The sequence below is a fragment of the Strigops habroptila genome, chromosome 17, assembly GCF_004027225.2.
Source record: "Strigops habroptila isolate Jane chromosome 17, bStrHab1.2.pri, whole genome shotgun sequence".
Classification (NCBI taxonomy): Eukaryota; Metazoa; Chordata; class Aves; order Psittaciformes; family Psittacidae; genus Strigops; species Strigops habroptila.
Genome location: NC_044293.2, coordinates 1,370,530 through 1,394,827, shown reverse-complemented (window position 1 = coordinate 1,394,827; position 24,298 = coordinate 1,370,530). Strand labels below are relative to the sequence as shown.

At 41.7% G+C, this 24,298-nt stretch overlaps 1 protein-coding gene across 2 annotated transcripts; it reads left to right on the top strand.

Moving 5' to 3' along the window:
- Nucleotides 1-378: 378 nt before the first annotated feature.
- Nucleotides 379-16,792, top strand: TTC12 (tetratricopeptide repeat domain 12). Of its 2 annotated transcripts, XM_030505279.1 has the most exons (21): nucleotides 412-567; nucleotides 997-1,148; nucleotides 1,745-1,775; nucleotides 2,336-2,413; nucleotides 2,925-3,046; nucleotides 3,650-3,709; nucleotides 4,593-4,664; nucleotides 5,677-5,737; nucleotides 6,032-6,220; nucleotides 6,790-6,859; nucleotides 7,653-7,741; nucleotides 8,472-8,640; nucleotides 9,779-9,871; nucleotides 10,083-10,146; nucleotides 11,130-11,264; nucleotides 11,789-11,890; nucleotides 12,367-12,435; nucleotides 13,248-13,349; nucleotides 13,977-14,076; nucleotides 15,513-15,738; nucleotides 16,629-16,792. In XM_030505279.1, exons 1-21 carry the CDS (start codon nucleotides 504-506, stop codon nucleotides 16,702-16,704), a joined length of 2,124 nt encoding a protein of 707 aa, XP_030361139.1. In that variant the 5' UTR covers nucleotides 412-503; the 3' UTR covers nucleotides 16,705-16,792. The 2 variants fall into 2 exon arrangements, with proteins under 2 accessions (XP_030361140.1, XP_030361139.1); XM_030505280.1 differs by lacking the exon at nucleotides 1,745-1,775 and having other exon boundaries at nucleotides 379-567.
- The last annotated feature ends 7,506 nt before the right edge of the window (nucleotides 16,793-24,298 follow it).

The following is a 24,298-nucleotide window of genomic DNA, read 5'->3' as shown; positions in this document are numbered from 1 at the left end:
TTTTCTACGCGAACCCACCGTGAACGATGGAGGCTGGGTGGTGGATGTGGTACAATCTCAGTCCTTGACTCCCATGCACATGCGGTTCACTTACAACGATCTCGCACGGCAGTGGCGGCGCTGGGCCACCAGAGGGCCCCCTTGCTACATGCTGCGGGGCGAGGGATGCTCGGACGGCCGGGGCAGCGCAGCGCAGCCAGTGGCCGTGGCTGCTCCTGCCCACCACCGTGCCCCGGGTTACGCCTGAGGGAGGGGAGCACAGACGCGGCGGGACCGGCCGGCACCGAGCGCTGACCGAGCCTGGCACCGTCCGTGCCCGGCGTCCCTCCGCGAAATGGCGGCCAGCGAGCCCCCGCCCTTCGTTTGCATAGCCGCGCCCCCGGCGCCCCCTCCGCTGACGCTGCGGCAAGGGCGTAGTCTCCACGGTAACGGCCGCGGTGTTTCGCGTCCGGGGGCTCGGCCGGTGGCTCCGGTCCCCAAACCCCGGTCCCCACACCGCGGCCATGGTGGGCGACGAGGAGCAGGAGCGGGATTTCCAGCGGTTCCTCCGCCGTGTGGACGAGATCGGTAAGCGGGGCCGGGCCGGCCGCGGGGTGGTGCCGGTGGCGGGGCTGGAGGTGGACGGACATCGCCGTGTTCCGCAGATACGTTACTAGGGGCTGAAAGAAAAAGGGGGTGGGTAAAAGGACAGCGGAAAAGGAATGGAAAAGAGTCAGATTCCCGCCCTTCGCTCCGAGTTTATGCCAAGTGTCCTTAGGAGCTCAGGTGCCAGGCTTTGCGGTTGCCAAGAGCTGCTTCCTAAGCCTAGGAATTTTTATCATGTAGAAGCTGTAGCCCTTGGAAGCGAGATGAAGTTGTGTTTCCATCTATAAAGGTTATCCTGGTCACCAGTGCCCTCAAAAGTGTGTCATCAGATGCGCAAATGAACTCCTGGTCCCTCCAGGATCATTTAGAGTCCGTGTGTATTTCTCTCTTCTCTTTTTATTCCCTTTTTAGCCAATTTAGTGCAAGGCTTGAGCTCCACAGACTCGGCTGTCAACGAAAAAGCCATTGCTGAAGCAGAGAAAAGGCTCCATGATCAAGAAACAGGCAAGGAGGAAGAAAGCAAAACTACAGTGAACAGAACAATCATCAATACACGAGCTTCCGTAAGGAATTTATTCCCTTTGAGGCCAAACCTGTATGCAGCTTAGGGCTCTTAAATAACTCTAATCCACATTCCTTGCCTAAGAGAAAAAAATCTGAACAATACTTACAAGCATGTTCTGAATGTGATTTTGGTTTTTCCACTAGTTATGTTATTGGGAGGTACTTGGTGTTGTGTTGTCTTTGTTTTAAGGCTGCTAATAACACAGAATACTTCTGTGGGATTTATCCAAGTTGAATGCAAGCACGGAGGTGCCATAACTTGTAGCTTTACCTGTTCTTCAGGAGCTTGAGGAAAACTAGTTGAAGACACAAGAGTCCCTTCGTTAATTTCATTAAGCTTTGATTCCTGCAGCAGGGTTTGAATTTCAGTGATTTGCCTTGTTAAAGATACAGAAAGCTTTCCAGTAATATAAAAAACTATTAAAGCCTTATCTTTTATTCCAGTGTCAATTGCATATTCCCTGTATGCATCAATCTGGATATTTCAGACACCCTGTAGCTTTGAATAACTTTAACCGAGTGTTCCTTTGCTGCTATGGGTTGTACTAAAATGTCTGTCTGTGTACATGCATGTGCTGTGTTTCTCTCTTTTTAGGACATGGCAAGTGCAGAGGCAGTGAATGCAGGTAGGACAGTGGCCCCTCTCGTACTTAGCATCTCTTCAATCTGTTTTAGCAGAGGTGGAGTAAGGATTGCTGTTACTTCGTGCAAGACCTAATTCCACTCCTGCCAAAGTGAAAGCTAACTTTTCTAGTAACTTTAATCAAAATTCAGTCAGATTTGGGAACATATTGAAGGATCTTACAAATATGGCTGTACTTGTTCATAGGTAGAAGGCTTGTTAGTGTAGTCATTGTATTCTGGTGTCTCATCTAAAAAGTTAGTGTTCTGAATTTAAAAGGAAACAAATCTGTCTCTAGAGGTTAGATACTTCAAGGCAAGTATGCAAATCCTCAGTAGTAGCATAGTCTTTACATGTAATAGCTTGTCATTTGTGTTCCACTTCAGTTGTTAAAATGTCCCCTTAATATTTTCTTTGTAGCAAAATAACTCAGAAATACCTTCGAAATTATTTTTTATCTGTAGATTGATTTTAATGATGCTTTTTTCTTTATTTTAATAAAAAAACCAAAAAACAACTGACAACAACCGAAACTAAACCACCACCAACTGTCCTGGTTCAAAGATGGCTTTATGGCCGTGTTGGAAAAGGATGCAAAAGAACGTGCTAAACGAAGGAAGAGAAATGAACACTTAGCAAATGGTAATTGCTAAAAGTTTTTCTAGCTAATTCCTTCAAAGACTACTTAGCAAGAACTGGGCTGGTTTGAGAGGCTGTCGAGCTACTCTGTTATTGCCATTCTCATGCAGACTGAGACAGTGCTTTGGTTATCTGAGACCAGCCTTCTCCACAGAACTAACTAGCTGGATATAACACGGTTATAGACTTCACAGAGTTGTTGCAACCTGTATTTCTCCATGCTATCCTCTTCATGGTATGAGTTTGGGATAGGGGATGCAAGTTTGAGCATTTCAGAGCTGGGCTAGGCAAAGGCAAATGCTCAGTTTTCTCTCTGAAAGAGGATTGGAGATCATGTGCACTGAATAGCTCAGAAGTCCCTTGCAAATGATGGCTGATGAAGACAGCTGAAGTGGAACTGGACTGGAATTTTTATGATTATTCCAACAGGAGAATATGGCTTCTGTTTCCTCAATCACCTTTTGGGGAAATAAAAACCAAATGGTATTTTGAATGCATGTCTGTTGTTTTGCAGCTCTGAAAGAGAAAGGAAACGATGCCTTCAGGAAAGGAGACTATGTCATAGCCATTCAGAGATACACTGAAGGTCTGGAAAAACTCAAAGATAAGCAGGAGCTTTACACAAACAGAGCACAGGTCAGCATGTGGAAATGAGCTACCACTATACGGCTTTTAATCTTTTTACAAACTTAATGAAAGAGTTGCAGGAAGATGATCATTAGAGGTGTAAATTCTTCTTTCTTGATCAATGCGTCTGAATTCCTTGGAAGCTTTAGTTCTGCTGTGGTTAGTCCTTCCTGATGGAGTGTTTGTGTCTTCCCCCTCTTGGATGTGGCACAGGTGAACCCCAACTCCTCAAGAATAAGTGTGGGAAAAAATTAATTTCAGTTCATAGTTTTATTTAAATGCACAGTTTGTTTTTTCTTTTAATATATCTTTTTAGGGATTAGTTTTATAACTGTAGAATTTTGTGCTTTGCATTCTCACTTTGCCTTGTGTAATCCATGTGTGTGTGTTGAATTTTGGTTTATTAAATTTATTCTAAATTACAAACTCCAAGTAGGTAGAAGACAAGTGAAGAAGCAGTAGGTATTTATCCTGCAAAATCAATGGCCAGACAAATAGCAGTCTAGATTTGGGGTTTTTTTTCCTTAATTAGCTAATGTTTGTACAATAGTTAGTGGAAGTTGTTTGAAATACTCTAATTATTCTGCCTGGACTCTCCTGGTTTTATTTCAGGCCTACCTGAAGATGCATGAGTATGAAAAAGCCATTGGTGACTGTGAATGGGCATTAAAGGTAACTTCAGGATTCTATCTTTTATGATTATGTCAAATGCTCCTGGGAGGCGGATTTGTGTTACTGATGATACAAGAAGAGACAACTTGCTAATGGAAGTGAAAGGATGTGTTGGTGTTGCACAGATTCCTGCGTCCTGAATTAACTTGAGCAGCATAAAGCAGTTAATATTTCAGTGCTGCCTGTGTGCAGAAGCTTTTCTAGCTCTGAAGAGCATTTAATAAGTGATACTAAGCTATTAACTGCCCTCATTGGCACTCAATATCTTGCTTATCCTCCTAAATAGGGAAAAGCTCACAAAGATCAGATCTGGTGAAGTGAAGATGCTGTATAAAATGCCAAAGAGCTGAATCTGAATTCAGTTGTGTTACATCAGTGATGCCCATGACTACAACGCAGTTAACAGATTATTAATAATATTGGCAGCATCATTTCAAGAAATCAGCATTTCTCACAGGGAAATGAACAGGAAAAGATAACCTAGCTTTTAATTTGTGGCAAAACTAATCAAAAAACATAGAAATTCTGTTGTTCTAGAAGTTCTGCGATTATAGACTTGTTGATGCAGGACTTAGCATCAGCTAACTGTGTGGGGGTCTGCTTGTATTGCCTAAAGTGCAGGTTTTTGGGAAGGATACTAGCACCAGCCACTTTCCTTCTTTAACCAAACCAAAGCCTATGTTCCTTGCATTGAGAAGGAAAGTTGGTACCTGGAGGTAATATTTTAGCATATAATCTTTAGATGCCTCTAGTAGATGGTATGAACACCCTCTTCTGGACTTATAGTTATTTTGGGCAGCTATACCTATTAATCAGAAGGCTGGGAAATATTAAAAGGCTAAAATTTCTAAACGCATAATTAATAATTCCTTTTTTAACACAGTGCAATGGAAAATGTATTAAAGCCTATTTTCTAATGGGGAAAGCTCACCTGTCACTTAAACACTACAGTGAGGTAAGTTGACTAAATCTTGCGGCCATGGGACCCTGTTTTGTTCTGCTTTTGATGTGGTGGTGTGGGTAAGAGGGAGAAATTTGTGATCTTTCTTAAGAACTGGTCAAATGAAAGTATCCTGAGCCTTTAGACTTGAGAGAAACCTTCTGTACTTTGCAAAGACTAATAATTCTAAAATCAAGTCTTCTTCCCATATCTTGGTAAAGTAGCCTGTGTCCTTTGCTTTAGTGCACACGCAATTTAGGAGGACACTTCTATGTAGCCATGCCAATTCATACTTCAATTAACCTCAAAAGAATGAGAGAATTTTCTATTCAGTATACATGGTTTTTAAGATTTAAATCTGCATTTCATGCTAATGGAATTTCAAAGCTAATGGAAGCATGAATACTGTTAAAATAATGGAACATCCTATTAACAAATACTTAAGCTTGAAATAAGCTGCCAGATATTTTACTACAGCCCTGATCCTACATCTTCAGAAATAATAAAGAGCCTGAAGAAGAGAGCAGGCAAGCTCAAAAGCATTTCTGATCCTGTCAGAAACAACTTCACTAGAAATAACCCTTGAGCATGGACAATAGAAATTTACATGAAATCCACATTGAAAAGTTCTCAGCAGCTTGAGCAGTGAAGAAGGTTCTTTCCTTTTTCAAGCTTGGTGATCAGTTTAAATCCAAGCATAAGCTCAGGATACACAAAATGCACAAATAGAAGATAAAGACACGAGATGCACATGTCTGATCCCTGCTGATAGTTACAGTTCCTGCAGTTCTAATCCTATGTCTTATTTTCTGTTTCCTCACTGTAACCTTGCTTTTTTGTTCCTACTGGTACATTACTAGGTTTGTACTTGAAATTTTCCTTTTAATTTGAAATAGCGGGCAGGTGGAGGGACTGAATAATAGTCAACTTACTTACACTTCTAATTATGAAAGTTTTAACTTGTGTGTCTTTGTAAGATTTATTTTCCACACTTAAGTGCTGTGGCCCATTTCTTTTCTCCATTAAGGCCAGGCAGTGTTATGAGAAGATCTTACAAATCGATCCCCAAAAGGAAAGCCTGTTTAAAGGTAAGAAATAGAAATGTTTACCCTGTCATCCCTTTTTTTCTGATCAAGATGGAACCTAATCAAAACCACTGTTCTGCCCTTCAGAACTTTGGATGGAGTCTCTTCACGCAGCTTTTGTTTCTGATTGTTTCTTCTTTAAGCTCTGTTCCACTGATCAGAGCAGTGGGTCATTCTGTACATCTGTAGGTAGAAGGTAGCTCTCTCTCTGTCAAGGAATCAGCTTCACTCTCTACCTGAAAATTGACCATATAAAACCATTTAACTGCCATGCTTTGTTGTCTTTTGATTTCCAAGAGTGTATGAACAAGGTAGACTTGGAGGAAAAAAGAGTGAAAGATGAAGAGAGAGCAATGAAGGAAGTTCAGTCTGGAAAGCTTGCTGCTCTGTCCATAAAAGAACTGCTGCAGAGACTTCATAGGCCTGACCAGAATATCCTCTACTATACAGGAGGGATCAAACTTTTAGCAGGAACCGTGAAAGATTGTAAGTATTTGATATAAAGGTTGTTGATCATGGGAGCTGTAATCCAAGCAGATGAATACAAGTGGATTAGTTTTTAAAGGAATTCCTATAGTTAAAAGACATAAAATCAGCAATGTTTGATATTTCAAAATTTGTGGGTAGTAGATATTTACATCTGTTTTACAGAAGTAGACTGATGTTGTAGCTGAACTGTTAAGACTTCTTATGGATTTGGGTCTCTTAAGAGCTGTTTCATTTGTGTAGAAGTATTTGTAATTCTCTGTTAAAGCATATTAATTTGCAAAGCCAGCTCATGTTTCAGTCTTCCTAAAAAGCCTTTAACTTGAACTCCATTGTCCTTTACAGCACCAGGCATGAATTAGAGTACTCTTCAGCTTCAAAGCTGCTTCTACTTCAAGTAGCATTCTTGGAGTTTTTCCCCTCTTTTGCTGACATTCTTTCCTCAAAGCTGTTGATCCAGTGACCTTTTCTTTTAACACTGTGTTATAGAAGAGCAGGAGTCTGCCTTTACAATGATGTATCAGCCAGATGGATCACAGACCTGATTTGTTTATCTCTGACTTTTTCAGGCACTGAGCAAACTTTATTTAGAACAAACAATGGATTCAGTATCCTCGGAGACAATGAGATTGTGAGACGGTAAGAGCTCTCCAAAGGAAAACAGTAGGGTGTTACAGCATGAGGAAACGAAAATACTGTTTTCAAGAAACACAATCACCTCTTGAAATGCAGATGAAATGACCAGAAGATAATGTAATAGCAGATTTTAATGTCTGAATGGACTGACTTATATCTGACTCTTAATACAAACAGTGCTTTCTTAGATGCAGTGAACAGGATTAATGAGTTTCTGCTTCTGTCTCCTATTTCTGTACAGTTATCCTATCTCCTAGTGAGAGCAGGTTTGATTAAAAAAAATCCAACTTAATAGAGAAGAAATCTGAAAGCACTTAGTTGCTTAAGTTGCTGAATGTATATTTGAGTCAGGTTCAGGTAGATAATGGAAACAAGTAAGAAGATGCAATTGGAAGATTTTGCATAACTAAGGTTCAGAACAGCACGATCGGTTGAACAGGGCAGGAGAGCTATTCTTTAAGGTTCTCATGGGATCGCAACACAGAGACTTCTTTAGGGTTCATCAATATTTTGGGTGCCGAACTGAATTTCTCACCTATATAGTGCTGTATAATGCTCATATAGGGTCTGTGTGTGTTGAGGGTAGAGCAGACCTAGTAGATAATAAATCTGCTCTCATGGGAAGTCCTCTGGAAAACCATACTCCTAAAAATGGTTAACCAAGGAGCTGGGTTTAGATAGAGCTTATGAGCTTAAGTGTTTGTGTGGCAGATCCTTGTCTCTCTGAGGCTTTGCCAAAGACCTGATTGTTTGATGTGTCCTTTGCTCTTTTTATGAGCCACCATTTCTAATTTAGGGGCTTCTGTGCAGAGAGAAAAAACACTGCTGAAGTGGATCTGTCTGTTTCTCTTCTGTTCCTTTGGCAAGCTGTCTGCGCTGGGAATGGTAAAAATATGTAATCAACATTAATCATTGTTAATGTACTGTTAATATGGCACTTACTGTGTTTAAAATTGATGTTTGGCACGAACATCACTTTCTCAGACCACTTGGGTCTAGACCTTATTGTAAACTAAGTTTTACAGGTCAATAGCAAGTGCTGGCATATACTGCTAGCAGCAACCACAATTTTGGCAGTTCTGTGCATCATGAGATTAAATTTTCAGTCTATTTCTATGAGCATTTTAAAACTACTAAAGGGGTGGAAATTAAATTCCCTGTGATTATTACTGCTTTTAAGATAATATCACTTGTATAATTTTGTTTTTAACCAATTACACTAGCAAAAAGCGAGTTTTATAGAATCACCATTAGAGAAGGCAAATTCCTTTGGCATTCACAATCAGGAGTCACTAGGGAGGTAGCCCTTGTTTCTAGGGAGTATCTGCATAGATGAGAAATGGGCTGGGGTGGTGGTGGGTGGTAAAGCGATGCAAAGTGCCACACAAGGAAAACATAGAATGCTTAATGTCAGTGCCTGTATTGACTTGTAAATCATGGCATCCAGCTGATTCCCAAGCAAATATTAATGCTGCAAGGTAAGGGGAAACCCCACATTAGTGGATGAAATAAAGACATTAAACCTGTTAAATCAGCACCTAGGAAAAAAATAAGAGTAATGGCATTGTGTATGACACTGCTCTTGGATCTTCTTGTTCGTTTTTTTTTTATTCAGAAGAAAATCAGCGTCTTCTATTGACTCACCCTGATTTGAGTGCACAGCTGCCAAAACTGCTTTCTTCTGGGGTATTGGAGATCCAAAAGGAGACATTGGCACTAATTTCTCTTTACTCAGAGAATGAGAATGGGAGGAGACTGCTGGCCAGGCACCTGGATCTAACCAAGTAATAAACTCTGCTGTACCTCAGACAAATTTCCGTAATGCCTGGGTGCACAGATGTTCAGAACTCATTCCCCTAGCATCATGGGGACAGGCTTTCTGAATGAACATGATGACATTGAGATTTCCGTCCTTGAGAGACAGGCCAAGCTAAGCAAATGTAAAAGTTAGGGGTGTGGGGAAAACTTTAGTAAACTTTGTATCTGAAGGTGTCTGCAAAACTGTGTAGAAAGGGCTTATTCTAAAGGATGTTCATATAATTCTGTAGCATAGTTTTTTTAAACCAGTAAGTGTGTGTTTGTCTGAAACCCAGTCAGAAGCTTACACTGTTGTCTCTTGATAGTTCATGGTTTCAAGCTGCGATTCTTCTCATTTGGTGTGATTATTCAGTGTTGCCATGACTCAGAGTGTTGAAAGAAACAACAGTCTGTTACCTTTATCTTACTATCCTGGTATTTCCTTTTAGAGTTAAGCAGAGGCAAAATCTTAATGTATTGGTTTGGAACACACGGTTTGAATAATGGAAGAAAAGATTCTTCAAAAGTTGTGCACACTTCACTACGTTAATACAACATTAATCCAGAGACATTTTTCCTTGGGAGGAGAAGTTAAAGAAATGAGCTACATCTGAGAGGATGCTTAAAAAAAAGGCAGATAATGTTACTGTGGCTTGAAATATCAGGAGCCAGATAAATCTCCTGTGGACTTCTGAAAGAGATCCTGGGCCTGATTGCTTTAAAAGAGTTAGGATGTTCAGAAGGTAAAGTTGCAGATACTGAGCTTCTTGGCAGTTGTGCTTGTCAGCTTAAAGAGATGAGACTATAGGTTCTCTTACTGTGCTTACAAAGTTGAAGAAGAGTGGCAAAGAATTTCAGCTCAGTAGAGGAGCATGTGGAAATACTGTGAGAGAATCTAGTGCTGACATACTGTTCTAATGGCTGTTAAGTAACTGAGTATGTTTGGAGAGCATAGATCCAATGGAGAGCATAGGAGCAATCTAGAAGCATCTAGATTGGTGAAAACCCTGCTGAACAAAAAGGAGCTTAAGATCATAAATTGTGTTGGTGCACTTAAACTACAATTTTGATCTTTAATAACTAAACTGAAGCTGACATAATTTTTTTTGGCTTTTTTAATTACAGATGGCTGCAGATTTTGATGATGTTTGTCAACAGCACTGATGCCAGGGCTGGCAGTGCCATGAACATATTGTCTGATTTAACTGAAGAGGAAAGGTAACTTATATTTCCTCATTCACTTGTAAAAAGTTGTACTTCAAAATTTACTAAATGACCTAGTGATAGAGGCTGTTGGCTGCCTTTGCCGTGAGGGTACATTGCTGACTGATGTTTACCTTGGGTTTATGTTGCTGTTGTGTTGACTTAATCTGTGATTTTTGCCTAAAGCTTTAAGTGTCCAAATATGGCTTTCTTTATCCCCCAACAGGTTCAAAACCCAGTGTCGTGTCATGCTTTCCACAGATGTTTTGCCTTTATTCACCCAGTTGCTGGTATGAAAGATCTCACTTTCCACTTTTCTAGTTTACTTTTGTGTAACATGTCTTATGACCAGTCTTGCAGTTTTACAGCCAGTTGCTCCTAGACAGAACCCCGCAGTGGCAGAACTATGGTAGGTACTGTGCCTCTAGTTCTGTAGGCGTAACAAATCCAGTTTTGTCATATGCTTTCCTTGGGAAAATTTTCTCAATCTCGAGTACTTCGTGCTTGGGTTCTAGATGTTACTAGTTTTATTTTCAGTAAAAACTCCTCAACTGCAGATTCCCAGCAGTAATCTGCCAGGCCAGGATTTCATCCTCAGCTTGGTGTTAGGCTCTTGATGTGACTTCAGTCCACTGCCACCAACTGGTTATATTTTGGATAGTGACTTTTTCTGTTTCTTTCTAATTTGAGAGATCAGGGTGAAGAGACAACATTAGGTCACCAGGTATAGATGTTTAGTGGCTCAGATCCCTTTCCTGGTTAATGTTTATTTAAACTGCAAACTTATAATACTGTTGGTACGGAAACCTGTCCTTAAGAAAATGGAAGGTGATAGGGAAGATTTGTTCTGTTGCAGAACAGCAAATAGAGCTGGAAAGTAAAACACTTCCACTTCTCCAAATGAGCACCAAGACAATGCAATAATCATAGTATTTTTACATTGCTTATTGCTCTTGCCTTTTGAATGCACCTTACGGGAATTACAGCTGCAGCAGCGGCTGTTCAGTTCTGTGAGCTAAGTGGTAGTAGGCTATATTCACAGTCTGAGGTTGAGGACCAGAGGATCTAGTCGCTTTTTCCCAAGACTCTTAAAAATTCGTCAGGAGATTCATTGTGAATATGAGAGTGATTTCCAAACTTTGGACTGTTGGGACTTAATATAGGTAAGACTGACTCTAGAATCCCATTTTCCATTGCCAGAGGGATAGGAGCACGTATCTGTTGTTTTCTTGTCATTTGTTCTTAACTTGGTTTTCCATTCTTCTGTTTTCAGACCTCTGCCAAGCTGGTGAACCAGGCAGCCCTTGCCCGTTGCATTGGCATCATGGGGAATCTGTGTGCAGATGTAGTCATTCGAATGCAGATGGCCGAGTGTAAAGAATGCTGGCAAGCATGCTTAAAGCTTGTGGTAAAGAAACTTGATGGCTTCCTAGAATAGTGTTATCAGCCTTATCTCTTGTGGAAATGGTACTTCTGTGATCATGTTTGTCTTCCTCCCCTAATAGCTCTGAACCCTTGACTGAGATCTTTCAAATCTGGTAGTTGGATAAAGGTCTCAAAGTGGTCCATTGTTCACAGAAGTTGTGGATGAGTAGATGGGTGGAGGGGAGAGAGTGATTGAGTGGCCCGTTTTAGGGTAGGGATGCAGTATGAACTCAGTTCTCTGAAACTGAAGAATTCAGAAGGTGGGAAAGGACCTTGTTAACTGCTTAAACATCACAAGTTTGGAGTGTGCAGTTTTAGATACCAAAGTGAAACAAGCACAAGAATGAATCTGTATCAAAAAGCTGTTATTACCTCTGATGCTCACAGGGCTTTTTCTTCCGAGTGCTCCCTCAGTCCTCCCCTGATGCACCATGCAAGTAAGCACACAGAGGAAGTGCATATTTTGATCCTCTGAATTGATTGTACTCTTCTCTCCTTTGTATACAGGATGAATGCTTTGATGTCAGCACGCCCAAATACCAGGAGTGTTTGTTTGCAGTTCTGGGCCTCATGATGAACTTACTGCTTGAATCAAATGTGACTGTCCAGGTATACAAGATCTGTGAATATTCTTTAGGCTGCTGACCTTGGATTTTGCTGGTGTTCAGTTAATTTTTAATTTTTATTGGTATTTAAGGTTATCATTAAGGGTAGTGGACAAGTAAGCTAAAAAGTGAAAAAATGTACAAAATTCCTCCCCTTTCCCACCCAGGTATGAGAAAAAAACAGTGTAAAGCACATACCTTTCCATAGTAGTATAAATGTTTTGTTTGGCATCAGTCTCCAATTATGCAATACATGTAAATGCTTGGCACATTCCAAAATTATTTAAAACCAAGGATTCTGTCAAGAAGGAAGAAATTCTTAAGTTACAGGTGGGTGCTGAAGTGTTAGTAACTTACTGCCATATGAGCCCTGATCTCCATTGGATTCTTCATTGTAAAGTACTTTGTCTACTAACCCATTTGCGCTCTAACACTTCCCAGCAATCACCTAGAGCTGAATTTTTCATGTTGTTGTTTCAGTACTTTGCTGTGGACATAAGTGGCAGGTGCATGTCTCTCCTCAGAGATAAGGACGGAAGGATTTTGACAGTAAGTGGGTTATCTATGGACTAACAAAAGATTGTATTAGCTGACCTCACCTGACCACTTCAGCGCAAACTCCTGCCCTGCTTTGAAGCCTAAAACAATAATTATTAGTAGTAAAGAAGTAATACACCACTTATATTTTTTATATTTTTATATGGTTTGGTGCAAGAGGTTCTCAATGTTCTCTTGAAATCCACATAATAGAAGCTCTTACAGATAATTTCATCCTTAGGATGGTTTTCAATATAAAACCTCTTAAGAACGAATAATAAATCTAGAAGCAAAGGAGCAAGAACAATTTGGGTGTTTAGCAGCTGTTTAATTTCACAATTCCTATATGTGAATCATACTTAGGAGATTGTACTCCTGTTAATGGTGTGTCACTCCCACAGATAGCAGTTATTCAAGGCAAATAGGTAGGAGCAGATGGGAACTTGGAGGCCGTTCACCTCTCTGAATTCACATGAATTGTTCTGATCTCCTTTACTTGACTCAATACCAGCAGTGCTGGGCTGGTTTCTACTAGGATTTTTTTAAATAAATAAACTTACAAGGGGTTGCCCTGATCTCAGCTTGGTCTCATCTCTCTCTATACTGACTCTTTAAAAGCTGTGCTGAGTTCAGTTTCCAGTAAACAATAAAAAAGCCATGGCCTGAAGATGTTCTTTGTTATACAGCTGTAAATTTCTCTTTTATGACTTTAATTACTTTGGGTTTATTCTGCAAAACCAAGATAATTTGAAAACTCCTACAAGTTGTCTGGACAAATAAACTTTGTGGTTTTTTTCCTTCTCTCACATCGTTTTCTAATTAAGAGAGCCATTGGAGTGCTAAGTCGCATCCTGCCAGTGTCCTCCTCGGCGGTAGAAGAAGTAGTGAAAGGAGGAGTGGTGAAGAAAATGATCAAATTCTTGAAAGTAAATTAATTTAACAAAATTCACTTTATTTCTGCTTGTATTATCCCTTAAGAAAGCCATAGCTGCCCCTGTGTTTAGCCTCTTTTCCCTACGAGAAAGACCTGTGCAGACACTCTGGCTGCATTTGACTGCATCTGTGTTGTCCATTGTAACAGTTCTCTCAAGTCTCTAGTTTTAAGCTAGGTAGCCAGTTTTGGAGACTAGACTGCCTTCTGTAGTGTGGTCTGTAGCCCAGATTTTCCAGTTGTTGCCGTATGAGCGAGATGCCTGTGCACAGCTCTGCTTGCAGACGCATGCAAATTCAAGAATCCAATACTGGCAGGCCCAGCTGGAGGATTGAAGCTTAAAATTGGTGTGATCTAATTTGGACCACTGAAAAGCAATGGAGCCCTTTCCACTGATAATCTGTGAGTGCTGAACCAAGCCTGGGAGCAGGAAAGAGATGGTTCTTGTGTCATTTTCAGCCTGTGTTCATCTTGAGATACATACTCTGCAAAGGTCTTAATTTCATATTTGGGCTTAGCCATAAGGAACACCTATCTTTATGATACCTAAGCTATTCTGTAACCTTTAGTAAGTTGGGGTATGAACTGTATGTTTGTTAACATATGCTTTAAACAAATCTAGGCTGGAGGACAGATGACATCCAATTATTGTATAAAGACCCTTTCCATCTGCACCAGAAGTAATAGACAAGCTCAAGAAGATCTCGTGAAGTCAGATAAAGGTAAGTGACTAAGTAGAGACTGGATGCAGAGATGTAATATTAGTATATTGTCCAATTACTTTCTTCTCTTCTAGAATGGAACTGAACAGCAGGGTTTAATCTTGCAAGACTTTAGCCATGTTATCTGAGTAATGTGGCACCTGACCTCTTGAAATAGTGCTTATTGAGCCTTAGCTCTATGTGTGGATGGAAATGGGCACATCAGATAATGAGTCTGAGGTAGAGAAACTCTGCTTTACTTGAATGAAATGGCTTGGTATGCTTTGTCAGGGCCAGAAGTATACCGATTTTGAAAGAAAATGCTTGTAAAATGTAACTGAATTGGGTTATATTTCCCAAAGTTAATGGCTAAAATAAAAAACTTCATTTAGACACATGATTTCCAGAGGTTGAGGCTGTTTGTAGTTTCCTTCAATTTACATGTGGATATTTAGCCTGGTATTGAAAGGAAATGGAGTGACAATATCAGGCCAGGTGTCTTTAGAGTACTTTTGAGTATATTCGCTCTAGTCATGCGGTGTAACACTACTTGGATTGCTTTACAATGCAGGTTCAATTAATGCTAATGTAACTACAACAGAGAATACTTAAGTTTTATCTAAATGGTTGAACCTGTCAAGAAACTGTCAGCTCATGTAGTTCAACTTGAACCCTAAGGATTTCCACTCATTAAAAGCCTCTCAGAGCATCATCTTCCTATTGTACACCCCATATTAGTTTCACTGTCATCTGTAGATGAAGCTTTCATTTCCACAAATTAGCAATAACACTTCACTCTAATTCTTTCTGCCAAAACTCTGGGTATTAATCTTGTGAGAAGTCACAATTTCTTATTTTTTTCATCTCTGTTTGCCAACCCAGACTTTGCCCTGTTGCTAGGAGCCTGATGGAATTGAGCTATAGTCCCATGACATAAGATTGCATTCCAGATGGGCCGCTTAGTTCACTTTATTCACCAGCCACTGCTGCCGTCTGGAGCAGCAGCGCCTTCTCAGAAGATGATATTGCAGAAAAAGGTGGGATGTGATCTGGAAGAACAGATGGGACCATGCAAGAAAACCAAAGCAAATTTACCTAGCCCCCAAGGAGACTTCATGCATGTGAAAGCCACAGCTGTAATTTATTTAGAAAGTGATCTACCTAAATGTTTCTAGGTTCTATGGCCTGAGATGTTGCTGCTGCTTACAGACGCCAGCAAGAGCTATGCGATTCTGTGCCAGTAGTATAGACAAAATACTCTGCTGCTGTACATTAGTATAGGTTGCAGAAGTAGATAAGCTGAGCTGCTTGTGAAAGTCTCTTGCTCCTGTGTTAGGAGTCACTCAGCACAGAACAGTGCTGACTCCCTGGGAGTTTAGATAAAGACAGGAGAAAATATCAGTCCTACTCGAACAAATCTGCATGCATTCTGTACAATTAATCTCTCTTTCTCCCAGGGTTCAGTGTGCTGATGAAGCTGTTGGACTCAGAGAATGAAATGATAGTGGGAAATGCTGCATTCTGCCTTGGCCAGTGCCTTGTAGTTCCTGGAGCAGCGACGTCCTTACTGAATTCCAATATTGTGATGATCTTGTTGAAACATGCTGGTGGCGATGCTAGAAGAACTTCAGTACAGGAGAATGCAGCAATTGCTCTGGGGAAGCTCTGTGTCGCTGAACCAAGGTACTGTAAAAAAGACTGTTGTTCTTCTACACCATCTGTTTGTTAGCAGACGATAATTCTTGGCCTAAGTCAATTCTATTTGTAGAGCAAGCAGGTACGGGGCAAATGATTAGTTTACATAAATACTCCATGAAATCTATTACCCTTCCTCCAGCTAGAGTTGCCGCTTGTGGTACTGTCCCCACAGTTCTGCTTTAGGGTTCCCGTGGTGCTCCTGTTCTTCCTTAACATATTTCAAGGAGAATTGCTTCCTGGTGTTACCTCTGCTGGAAGAATGGAAGGAGGAGGAGTAATGTTGTACGTTTGTAGAGGTCAGAGCAATAACAAGAGCAAAACAGAAGTATAAATGTCAGCAAAGAATGTCTGCTGCTGCCAGCCAAGAGTATGCCAAGCTCTAGCTAGCTGCAAACTGTCAGCTGGATCTTGAACTGCATTCCAGACAGAGGAACTAAGCTCAACTTGTTAATATACATCCTCAACCGTTGCAGAAAGCAAGGGGTAATGCTTAGTTTCCAAAAGTTTCAACGCCTTGCTTCTGCTGGAGATCACAAATGAGCAATAGAGAAATTATCTGCTCTGTGAGTCATAAAACACCCCAGAGATACAAAAGGGAAACACCTTATTTTCTTAGGTTTTTGGTTTGGTTGGTTTTTTAATTTGCAATGCCATCAATTTGGACAATTGTCAAGTATTACGACTTTCATTTTCCTTTTTGTAGGGAATAGTGATCTAGAAACTTTCTCATGCTACTTTAGGATTAATTTATCGAAGGCAGCATTTAACATCCTTGACAGTTTGGGCATGGGGTGTATAGCAGAACACTGGAAGCTTAAAACTTTGATTGTTAGTTATCTTATATTTCTCCAGCAACCTTTCTGTTGTCTTTTCAGGCATATTTTTCAACTGCGGAAACTCAATGGTTTGGCCATCCTGAACTCCTCTATGAAATACGTGCATAGCATCTGAAGTTGTCAAGAGAGCTTCAAAATGTGCTGTTAATATCACTTGCTGTTGAGTATTGTAGTTATCTCTTTAATAAAGCTAATTCAAAGTGCATCAACTTTTCAGTCCCTTTTTAAAGTGATCCTCCACAGAAGCCAGTCAAACAGTATCAATATAAGTGTCAGGAGAAAGAAGTTAATTTATTATCTAGTCCAGCAACTAAAATAACAGCTTGCAATAAGCTTATCTTTGATTTAATAAATAACGTTGCCCATTCTTACAGGTGAGTTCCTTGCTGGTTAATCATTGACCAATGCATCATCTAGTCTGCTTTACAGTTTGGGTCCAGTACCCAGTGTATTAGAAGAAAATAGACATAAATTGTGAGTTGTGACTCTGAAGAATCCTTTCTTTCCCCCATATGCTGTTACGGTGGGTAGGTTATGATTCAGTATCCCACATGCAGTGGGATTTGCTTACACTTTAAACCTCATACTTATCTGCTTAAATATGTTAATCTTAATTTCACTAAGTGCTCAATCTTAGTGATAACTAACAACAATGAGGTTTCTGTATGAATTATGGGCTATTTATTTTAGTAGCATTACACCTGCTGTCTTTGTTAATTTAATGGTATCCCTTTGTCCTTTACTGTTGCATGGAGTTTCCTGATCTTAAGTACTTTCTCATGGCTTCTTGTGTTCATCTCTGATCTCCTCTACAGCTAGAGTACTGCTGGTGGAAGTCTGTCAAATTTAATGAATAGTCTCTTCACAAACAGACAGATGCATGTAGACACAAACCTGTACTAAAAGCTTGGAGAACTTAGGTTGGACAGGGACTTTGGCCTTGGTTTTAAACACAGGAAACAAAGAATATATTACATTTATATGAAGGGGAACAGGCCAGTCATGTTTGACTTTAAAATGGTTTTTCAGTTTGCCTCCTTGACTCCTGTGGGCGTCTACCCTGTATATAATCTTGTCCTTCAGAACAGTGTCTGACAAGTTATATATCATCTCCTTTTCAAAATAGCAGCTGAATCATCTTCCCACTTCAGAAGGAAATTCTCTTGCACCTGGTTTTTCTCCCCTCACAGTGAAAAGCACACAATTGATAATCTCACTATCTTTTATTTTTTTAAGCTCCTACCGTTAAGTTACAGCCTGCCCAGGCAAATATGTAACAACTACTGTGTGTAGGATTCAAGCCCAAATAGGCATTACACTCTAAACCTGACAAACAACAAGCACTGTCTTCAGGAAAAGAAAGTTACCAAATCTTGTGTTTGCAGAGGCAGGATGTCAGAGGGGAACAGCAGGTGTAATGTGTCACCAGAAAATTACAGGAGAGTCGAAATCATCTTAAAAGCCTAAAAGCTGAAGATACTTCTTGGGTTTGACTGACAAGCCGGGTTTTGCTTAATGGAACCTTTCACGTATCAGTTGCTATTGTCCCTAGAAGAACTGCACACAGTACTCAAAGTAGCAATTTAACTCTTTCTGCAGAGATAGAGCTGCCTTACATAGGCAACTTCTCATATTTTCGATCACGTTTTCCATCTTTGCCATGCATGTGAATACACTGTCTTGTTTTGTGAAAAATTGACTCCAATTGGTGCAGGCTTCTTTTTTTTTTTTTTTAGCAGATTATTGGTTGCTGTCTGGCCTAAGCTCTTATAAAGTAACCCAATACTCTCCCCTCTCAAAACAAACACAGCAAATGCCCACGGCTAAGAGGCAGCAGTGACTTCTTAGCAAGCCGCTTCCTGTCTGAATATAGTGTTATTGGGATTAATCAAGAGCTGCTTCACAAGATGCAGGGAAAATTCCCCATCTTTATTCTGATTGCAGCTGGACTATTGGATTTATCTGGTGAGTGATGTGTTTTGTCCTAATCTCAATTGCTGTCTTTCTGCCTTCTTTTCCTCTGTTATCAGTAGGTAGAAAAACTATGCTAAATATTGTGCTGTCAGTCTCAGGTGTGTAACACCAACAAGACGAAGGAACAGCTTCCCTCTGTGCAGGTGTGCTATAAGGCTCAAGATTTGGTTTAAATGGTTTGTGTTGTGGGAGTATTAGCAGCGCCAAATCAGGACAGAGCTGTGCTATTTATCTGAGCTGAGAGACAGTCTGTTCCCCAAAGTATATATCGTCTCTTTCAGGTGGGAGAAAGCAGAGGAAAAATAGGGTTACTTTTCACAGAGTAGGTCCATAGCAGAACTGAGGATCAAACTCGTGTCTGCTGAAGCCTTGCTCAGAATATGCTTTTCCAGGCATCGCTGTTTATCACATTAAGTGTGGGTGCCCCTCTTCACCATGCAGTAACATGTTGTTCTGCATTTTCTTTGGGAACAGCTTAAATATGAAATCGCTTTTTAGCTTTTAGATACACGAATTTGCTGGCAGATGCCTAAGGGAAAATGCTTAAAGTTTTTAGAGAGGAAAGTACATTCATATTCTAGTCCTTGGTTTGGAAAGCATACTTGGGAATGTCAACCTTCTGAATGTGAAGACAGGAAAGCAAGTAAAATGTGTGGGTAAAACAATAGCCTTTTAAACCACAGGTCTGCCTCTTTAAATGACAAGGTCTCTGCTTTTAATACGAGAAGTTAAAAGTAGAGAAGTTAATTTGTTCTGTCTGCTCTATATCACTTCCACAAAACAAATCAGCTTTATCCTGTCTGGTCACATCATATGCATCAGGAAACTCATCAGGACTGGGATATTGGGGGAGGAAGAGTGGTTAAGGAGAGCCGGGTGAGTGAGCTCCTTCATGTATATATTAATTTTGCTTTGCTCTTCAAGAGTTACTAGCCTGTCCTCAGGCAACCTGAGGGGTTTCATTCTCGTTGCATTTTCAGCTGTCATTGATATCTTTGTACAATTAAGATAAAGAGTTCTTCTCTGGCTGGTTAATGCTTTATCAGGATGGCAGAAGTATGAAGTGTCATCCTTCATATGACACTGAATATAAACAGCAGAGGATCAGATTTATAACAGCTGGCTATAAGAATGGCAGTGCCAGAGCTGCCCATCCTCCCTTCTGTATGGTTCTGAACAAAGCCGGTGGCTGCTTAACTTTCCGCTTCCTGCTCAGCCTGTTGCAAAGTGCTGCTGCAAGCTGCTAAAATTTCATGTACAACTGAATAGGCAAAGGGCTTGTTTTCTGTTTGCTAGGTGCCTCCTGGAATGAACATCATGTCAGTGAAGTATTAGGCCTGAGCTTTCCTGGAGAAGCCCAACCAAGAGCTGGGAGCATCCTCGTGCCCAGCAAAGTGTTTTCCACTACAGAAGATAACTTAGATGAGGTGACCTTCAATTTTCAGAGTCCAGGAGTTGATCCAACCAATGAAGTGACAGCTGACTTCATTCCTGTCCATGCAGAGACAGCTGCTGAAAGAGCAGCCATGCTGCCCAAGGAGTTGGTTAGAAACTTAGAGGAGCCTGAGCAACGGCTCACAGAAGCAGCAGCTTTAGAACGCCAGGATGGACATGCATTTTCTAGCAAGCTCTTGAGTAGCGTAAGCATCCCTATCTCCACACAAGGGTCACAGGCTACCCCACATCTGGAACAGCCAGACAGGTCACCGCAAGGAAAATCAGATAATACTACTGAGGCTGGTTTCAGTCCTACCAGCTCTAGTGCTGGGCTGCCCCAGCCGTTGCTCGGTGGGCAGACACATCAAGACTCTTCTGAGTCTACAGCTGTCTCTTCCGTTCGTGTTATCAAGCAGATGGAGGTGCTAAGTCCTAAAACATCTCTTCTGACTTCAACAGTAAACTTTTATCCTCCAAGAAAAGACATGGCAACATCTCCATTTCCCACCGGAGTTAAGATTGCTGCTGAAAGTGCAAGGGTGGATTGGTTACCAACCGGAACGCCTCCCGCTAGCAAAAGGCCAAAAGACACAAGACCACAAGTCCAGCCTGACAGCAAAGCTGGTGTGACACCTGCATACCTGAAGAAGACTCAGGGTATGGATGCTGAAGTTACAACTCCTGCATCCCTACAAAAGCCAGCTTCAGGACACCTTGATGCAGTCTATTCCAAAATGACACAGACAAGTGCTATTCAGTTTTCCCCTATTTTATCTCCAAAGCAAGAAAAGGTAGCAGGTAGTAAAGCCAGAAACTCAACAACAGCTGTAATAAATAGTTCTGGACACTCAACCCAGTTGCCTGCTCTTCAGTCACTCCCACAAGGCAATGTACCTTCTTCATTACTGATGCACCTGGAAGCTCTAGTTCATGATGACTTACTTCCATCTCCATTTCAAGGGCCCATTAGCACAACTGATAGACAGCAGCCCCTCTCTTTGTCCCGGACTCTCAACTGCACTAAACATGTTTCCCAAGAAACCAGCAGGAGCTCTCAAGAAATTGCAGTTCCAGTCTTGCAAAGAGGTACTGATCATCAGTCCATGACAAGTAAACCTGAACAATCCAGATCCCCTGAGAGCCCACATGCTTCTGTTAATTCATTCTCATTAAGCCAGTTGTGGATTTCCATATTAAAGCTTTCCCAAACTACTAAAAAGCCAAAAGGAGTAACATCTGCACTCTTTCCAGGTACATCTACCTTTGAGAATGCAGCCCTTCAACCTGTAAGCACTTCTAATGCTGTTCATGCAGGGCTTCAGCCGCCTCATACATCTTTTCCTACTTATGCTGGATTGCAGCTAATGGGCATACCCAGCTCTCCTGAGAAAGGACTCCACATAACAACTTCATCCACGTCTACTAGTTCTGGGTCTCAGGTTCAAGGCATTTCTGCCCATGCTGTATCTCAGGAAGCCTTCCCTGTGATGCTGCAGATGAGCACAGTGGAAGGCTCCAAGAGAAAGAAAAGTCTCTCACCACAGCTAGGTAAAACTGGTTCTCCCCCAGTGACACAAGCTGTCCCAGTCCCCAGGCCCTCTGGACTGCATGACAACAGGAACCAGAAAGCTGTTCTTCACAGCTTTGCCTCTCCAGCTTCCCAGGTCCAGCAAGCTGGCAGCATGGCACTTTTTGCTTCAGAACTGCCCTCGTTCCATGCACAGGGAAGCCAGTCCAAATCAACAACAGCAGATCCTGAACCAGTGGTGCCCCGTGTTTCTGGTGAGACGCCAGCATATCTGGCACAAGCAGCAGCAGTGCAGCAGTTTAGTATGTCACATGATGCAGCTACCAAAAACCTCAGTGCTTTTAGAGGTGATCAACTTAGAATGCTACCATCATCCCCATACTTGTCTTTTCTGATTAAGAGTACTAATGGCATGATATGCCTTCAGCCCATGCAAGATTCCCCTCTACCTACACAACTCCCAAATACTAGTGTTGGGGGTCTGCTTTCCATTCAGCAAATCCTGGCAGCATCAAATTCTTCAGCACTGAACCTTGCAAACTTAAAATATCTGAGTCCTTCCAGCCTAATTCTGATAAAGCCTGTATTTATCCTTTTGCCCACTGACAGACCAGACTTTCAGCTGGTGCCCTCTCCTGAGGGTGAAGATGGCCACAAATCTGCCCTCTTGTTCACAAACAAGCAAGATCTGAATTTGGGTACCCCTGAAAGCAGCCATGATATCCCAATGAAAACTAGTTCTTCTTATCGCACTAGTAAGCCTCTGACGCCTGAAACTAGTCTCTTCACTGCATCTAGCCAACAAACAGAGAAAACAAAAGTAACTTCTCAGCCAGTGCTAACTTACCCTAATTATACAGCCTCCACTAGTTTGTTTCAAGCTGTTACCTCAGCATCAAATCATTTGCTTGACCCACGGATGAGGATTAGCACTACAGTGCAGGCCACGCATCCCCACAGGCTGCCTGAAGAAATGCAGGTACCTGCTCTCAATGCCCAAGAGACCAAGGGAACTGATTTGCTTTTACATAACGGTAAGTTAGCAGAGCCTTTCACCTCCACTGCACCACCAGTAGTCGTGTCTGCACAGCATAGCCCCCATATTTCCCCTGAAGTATTTTTCACTGCTGAAAAGCCACATTCTTTTTCTGTAATTGCTTTACAGTCAGCAAAGGGACGCCCTGATTTTCAAATGCCTGCCCAACCTCCCATTATTATTACAGGGACTGTAGATCAGGTTCAGCACAGTAAGAAACTAATGCTGCAAACTACCAGACATCACCAAGACTTAGTGACCGCACCTTCCTCTGTCCATCCACAGTGCTCGGAGTGTTTGACCTTGGGCTCAGCTGGAACCACGAAAAACCCATTAAAGATGTTTACAGGCATCACGCCTTTGCAGTCCATGTTGCAAAGCCTCCTAAGAACTGAGTCACTTCAAGGGCTACCATCACAAGCTCAGTTTCTACCCAGCACATCATCAGCGCTCTCAACACTTCCAGCTGGAAATGGTCCCAGAGGTTCAGCAGTGGGTAGCATTTCAGGAGGAGTCACTGTGCATACTAAAGCGGCACAAACCCACACCACTTCTATAAAGCCTGACCTTACCAAACGTTTGGAATTTACTCCCATTGTACCTAAGCCCTTTCTAATGACAGAGAGACCACCAATGGCACCAGTGCATACTCCATTTTCAACAAAGCTACAAATGAAAACAGCAGTTTCTGAGAAACTTCTGGCTACAATTACCCATCCAAGGATGTATACCAACTCTCCTGCTAGCCCACCTTCACCTGCCCCTACACATGTGCCCCTGCCGTCAGCCATGCAACGTGATCAAATCCATCAAGCCCCTACTAAACTGTTCTCACAGGCCAACATGGGAGAAAATACAAAGCCAACAGAGATCAGTACACATGCAAGAAAAACAGTAACTGGTAAACTCTTGGGAACGATCATGTCTCTGTCAGCCGTGTTTAACACGAGGACATGGCAACCCCCCACAGCAGTTCTTGGCAATAAGGTGCTTTTAACTCCGGTGCAACCATCTGTACCTGCAGGATCTATTACTGCTCTTAAGAGACAGCCTAAATTGACACAGACCACATCACAGTCTCCATTAGCAATGACTTCTTTCTCTGTATCTAAGCATGATTATAGCACCTCTTCACTTGCGAACAAAAAAGTGATTCACCTGCCAACATCAACTATCCAATCTGATCCAACCATGGTGCTGCCTGCAATTGCCAGAGTGAACAAATCAACTGTGGTCTCTACATCCACAGGGAAGAGTGAGGACATGTTAGTGAAAGGACATGCAGCCACCACTAGCCAGCTGCCCACTCAGGCACCTGTGTCCTCATCACATCAGGCATCACCAAGACACTCTTTGGAGAAGGTATCACTGGAAGATAACACTGGACTTGAGCCTGGTCATTCCAGCCCTGGGCCATCTACAACAAAAGCGTTTTCTGTCTCTGCTAATAAGCTTGTAAATATGGTTATTAATCAGTCAGCTGTCTTCAATCAAGTAACTGTCAATGCTGCTGAGAGGTTTCTAGCCAGAGATCTAATCCAGTTCCTTCCAACCCCAGAGAGCCCCCCGTATTCTTCGCAGAGTTTGGAAGCACTTACGCCACAGGGAAATTCCTTGCTGAGTGTTGCAAACACTGGACAATCTGAGAGGTTGTTCTTGAACACAGAGCCAGAGGAGATGGTCAGAACAAGCGAAGTAACGGAAGAAGCAGCTGAAGGCTTAGTAACTGTTCTA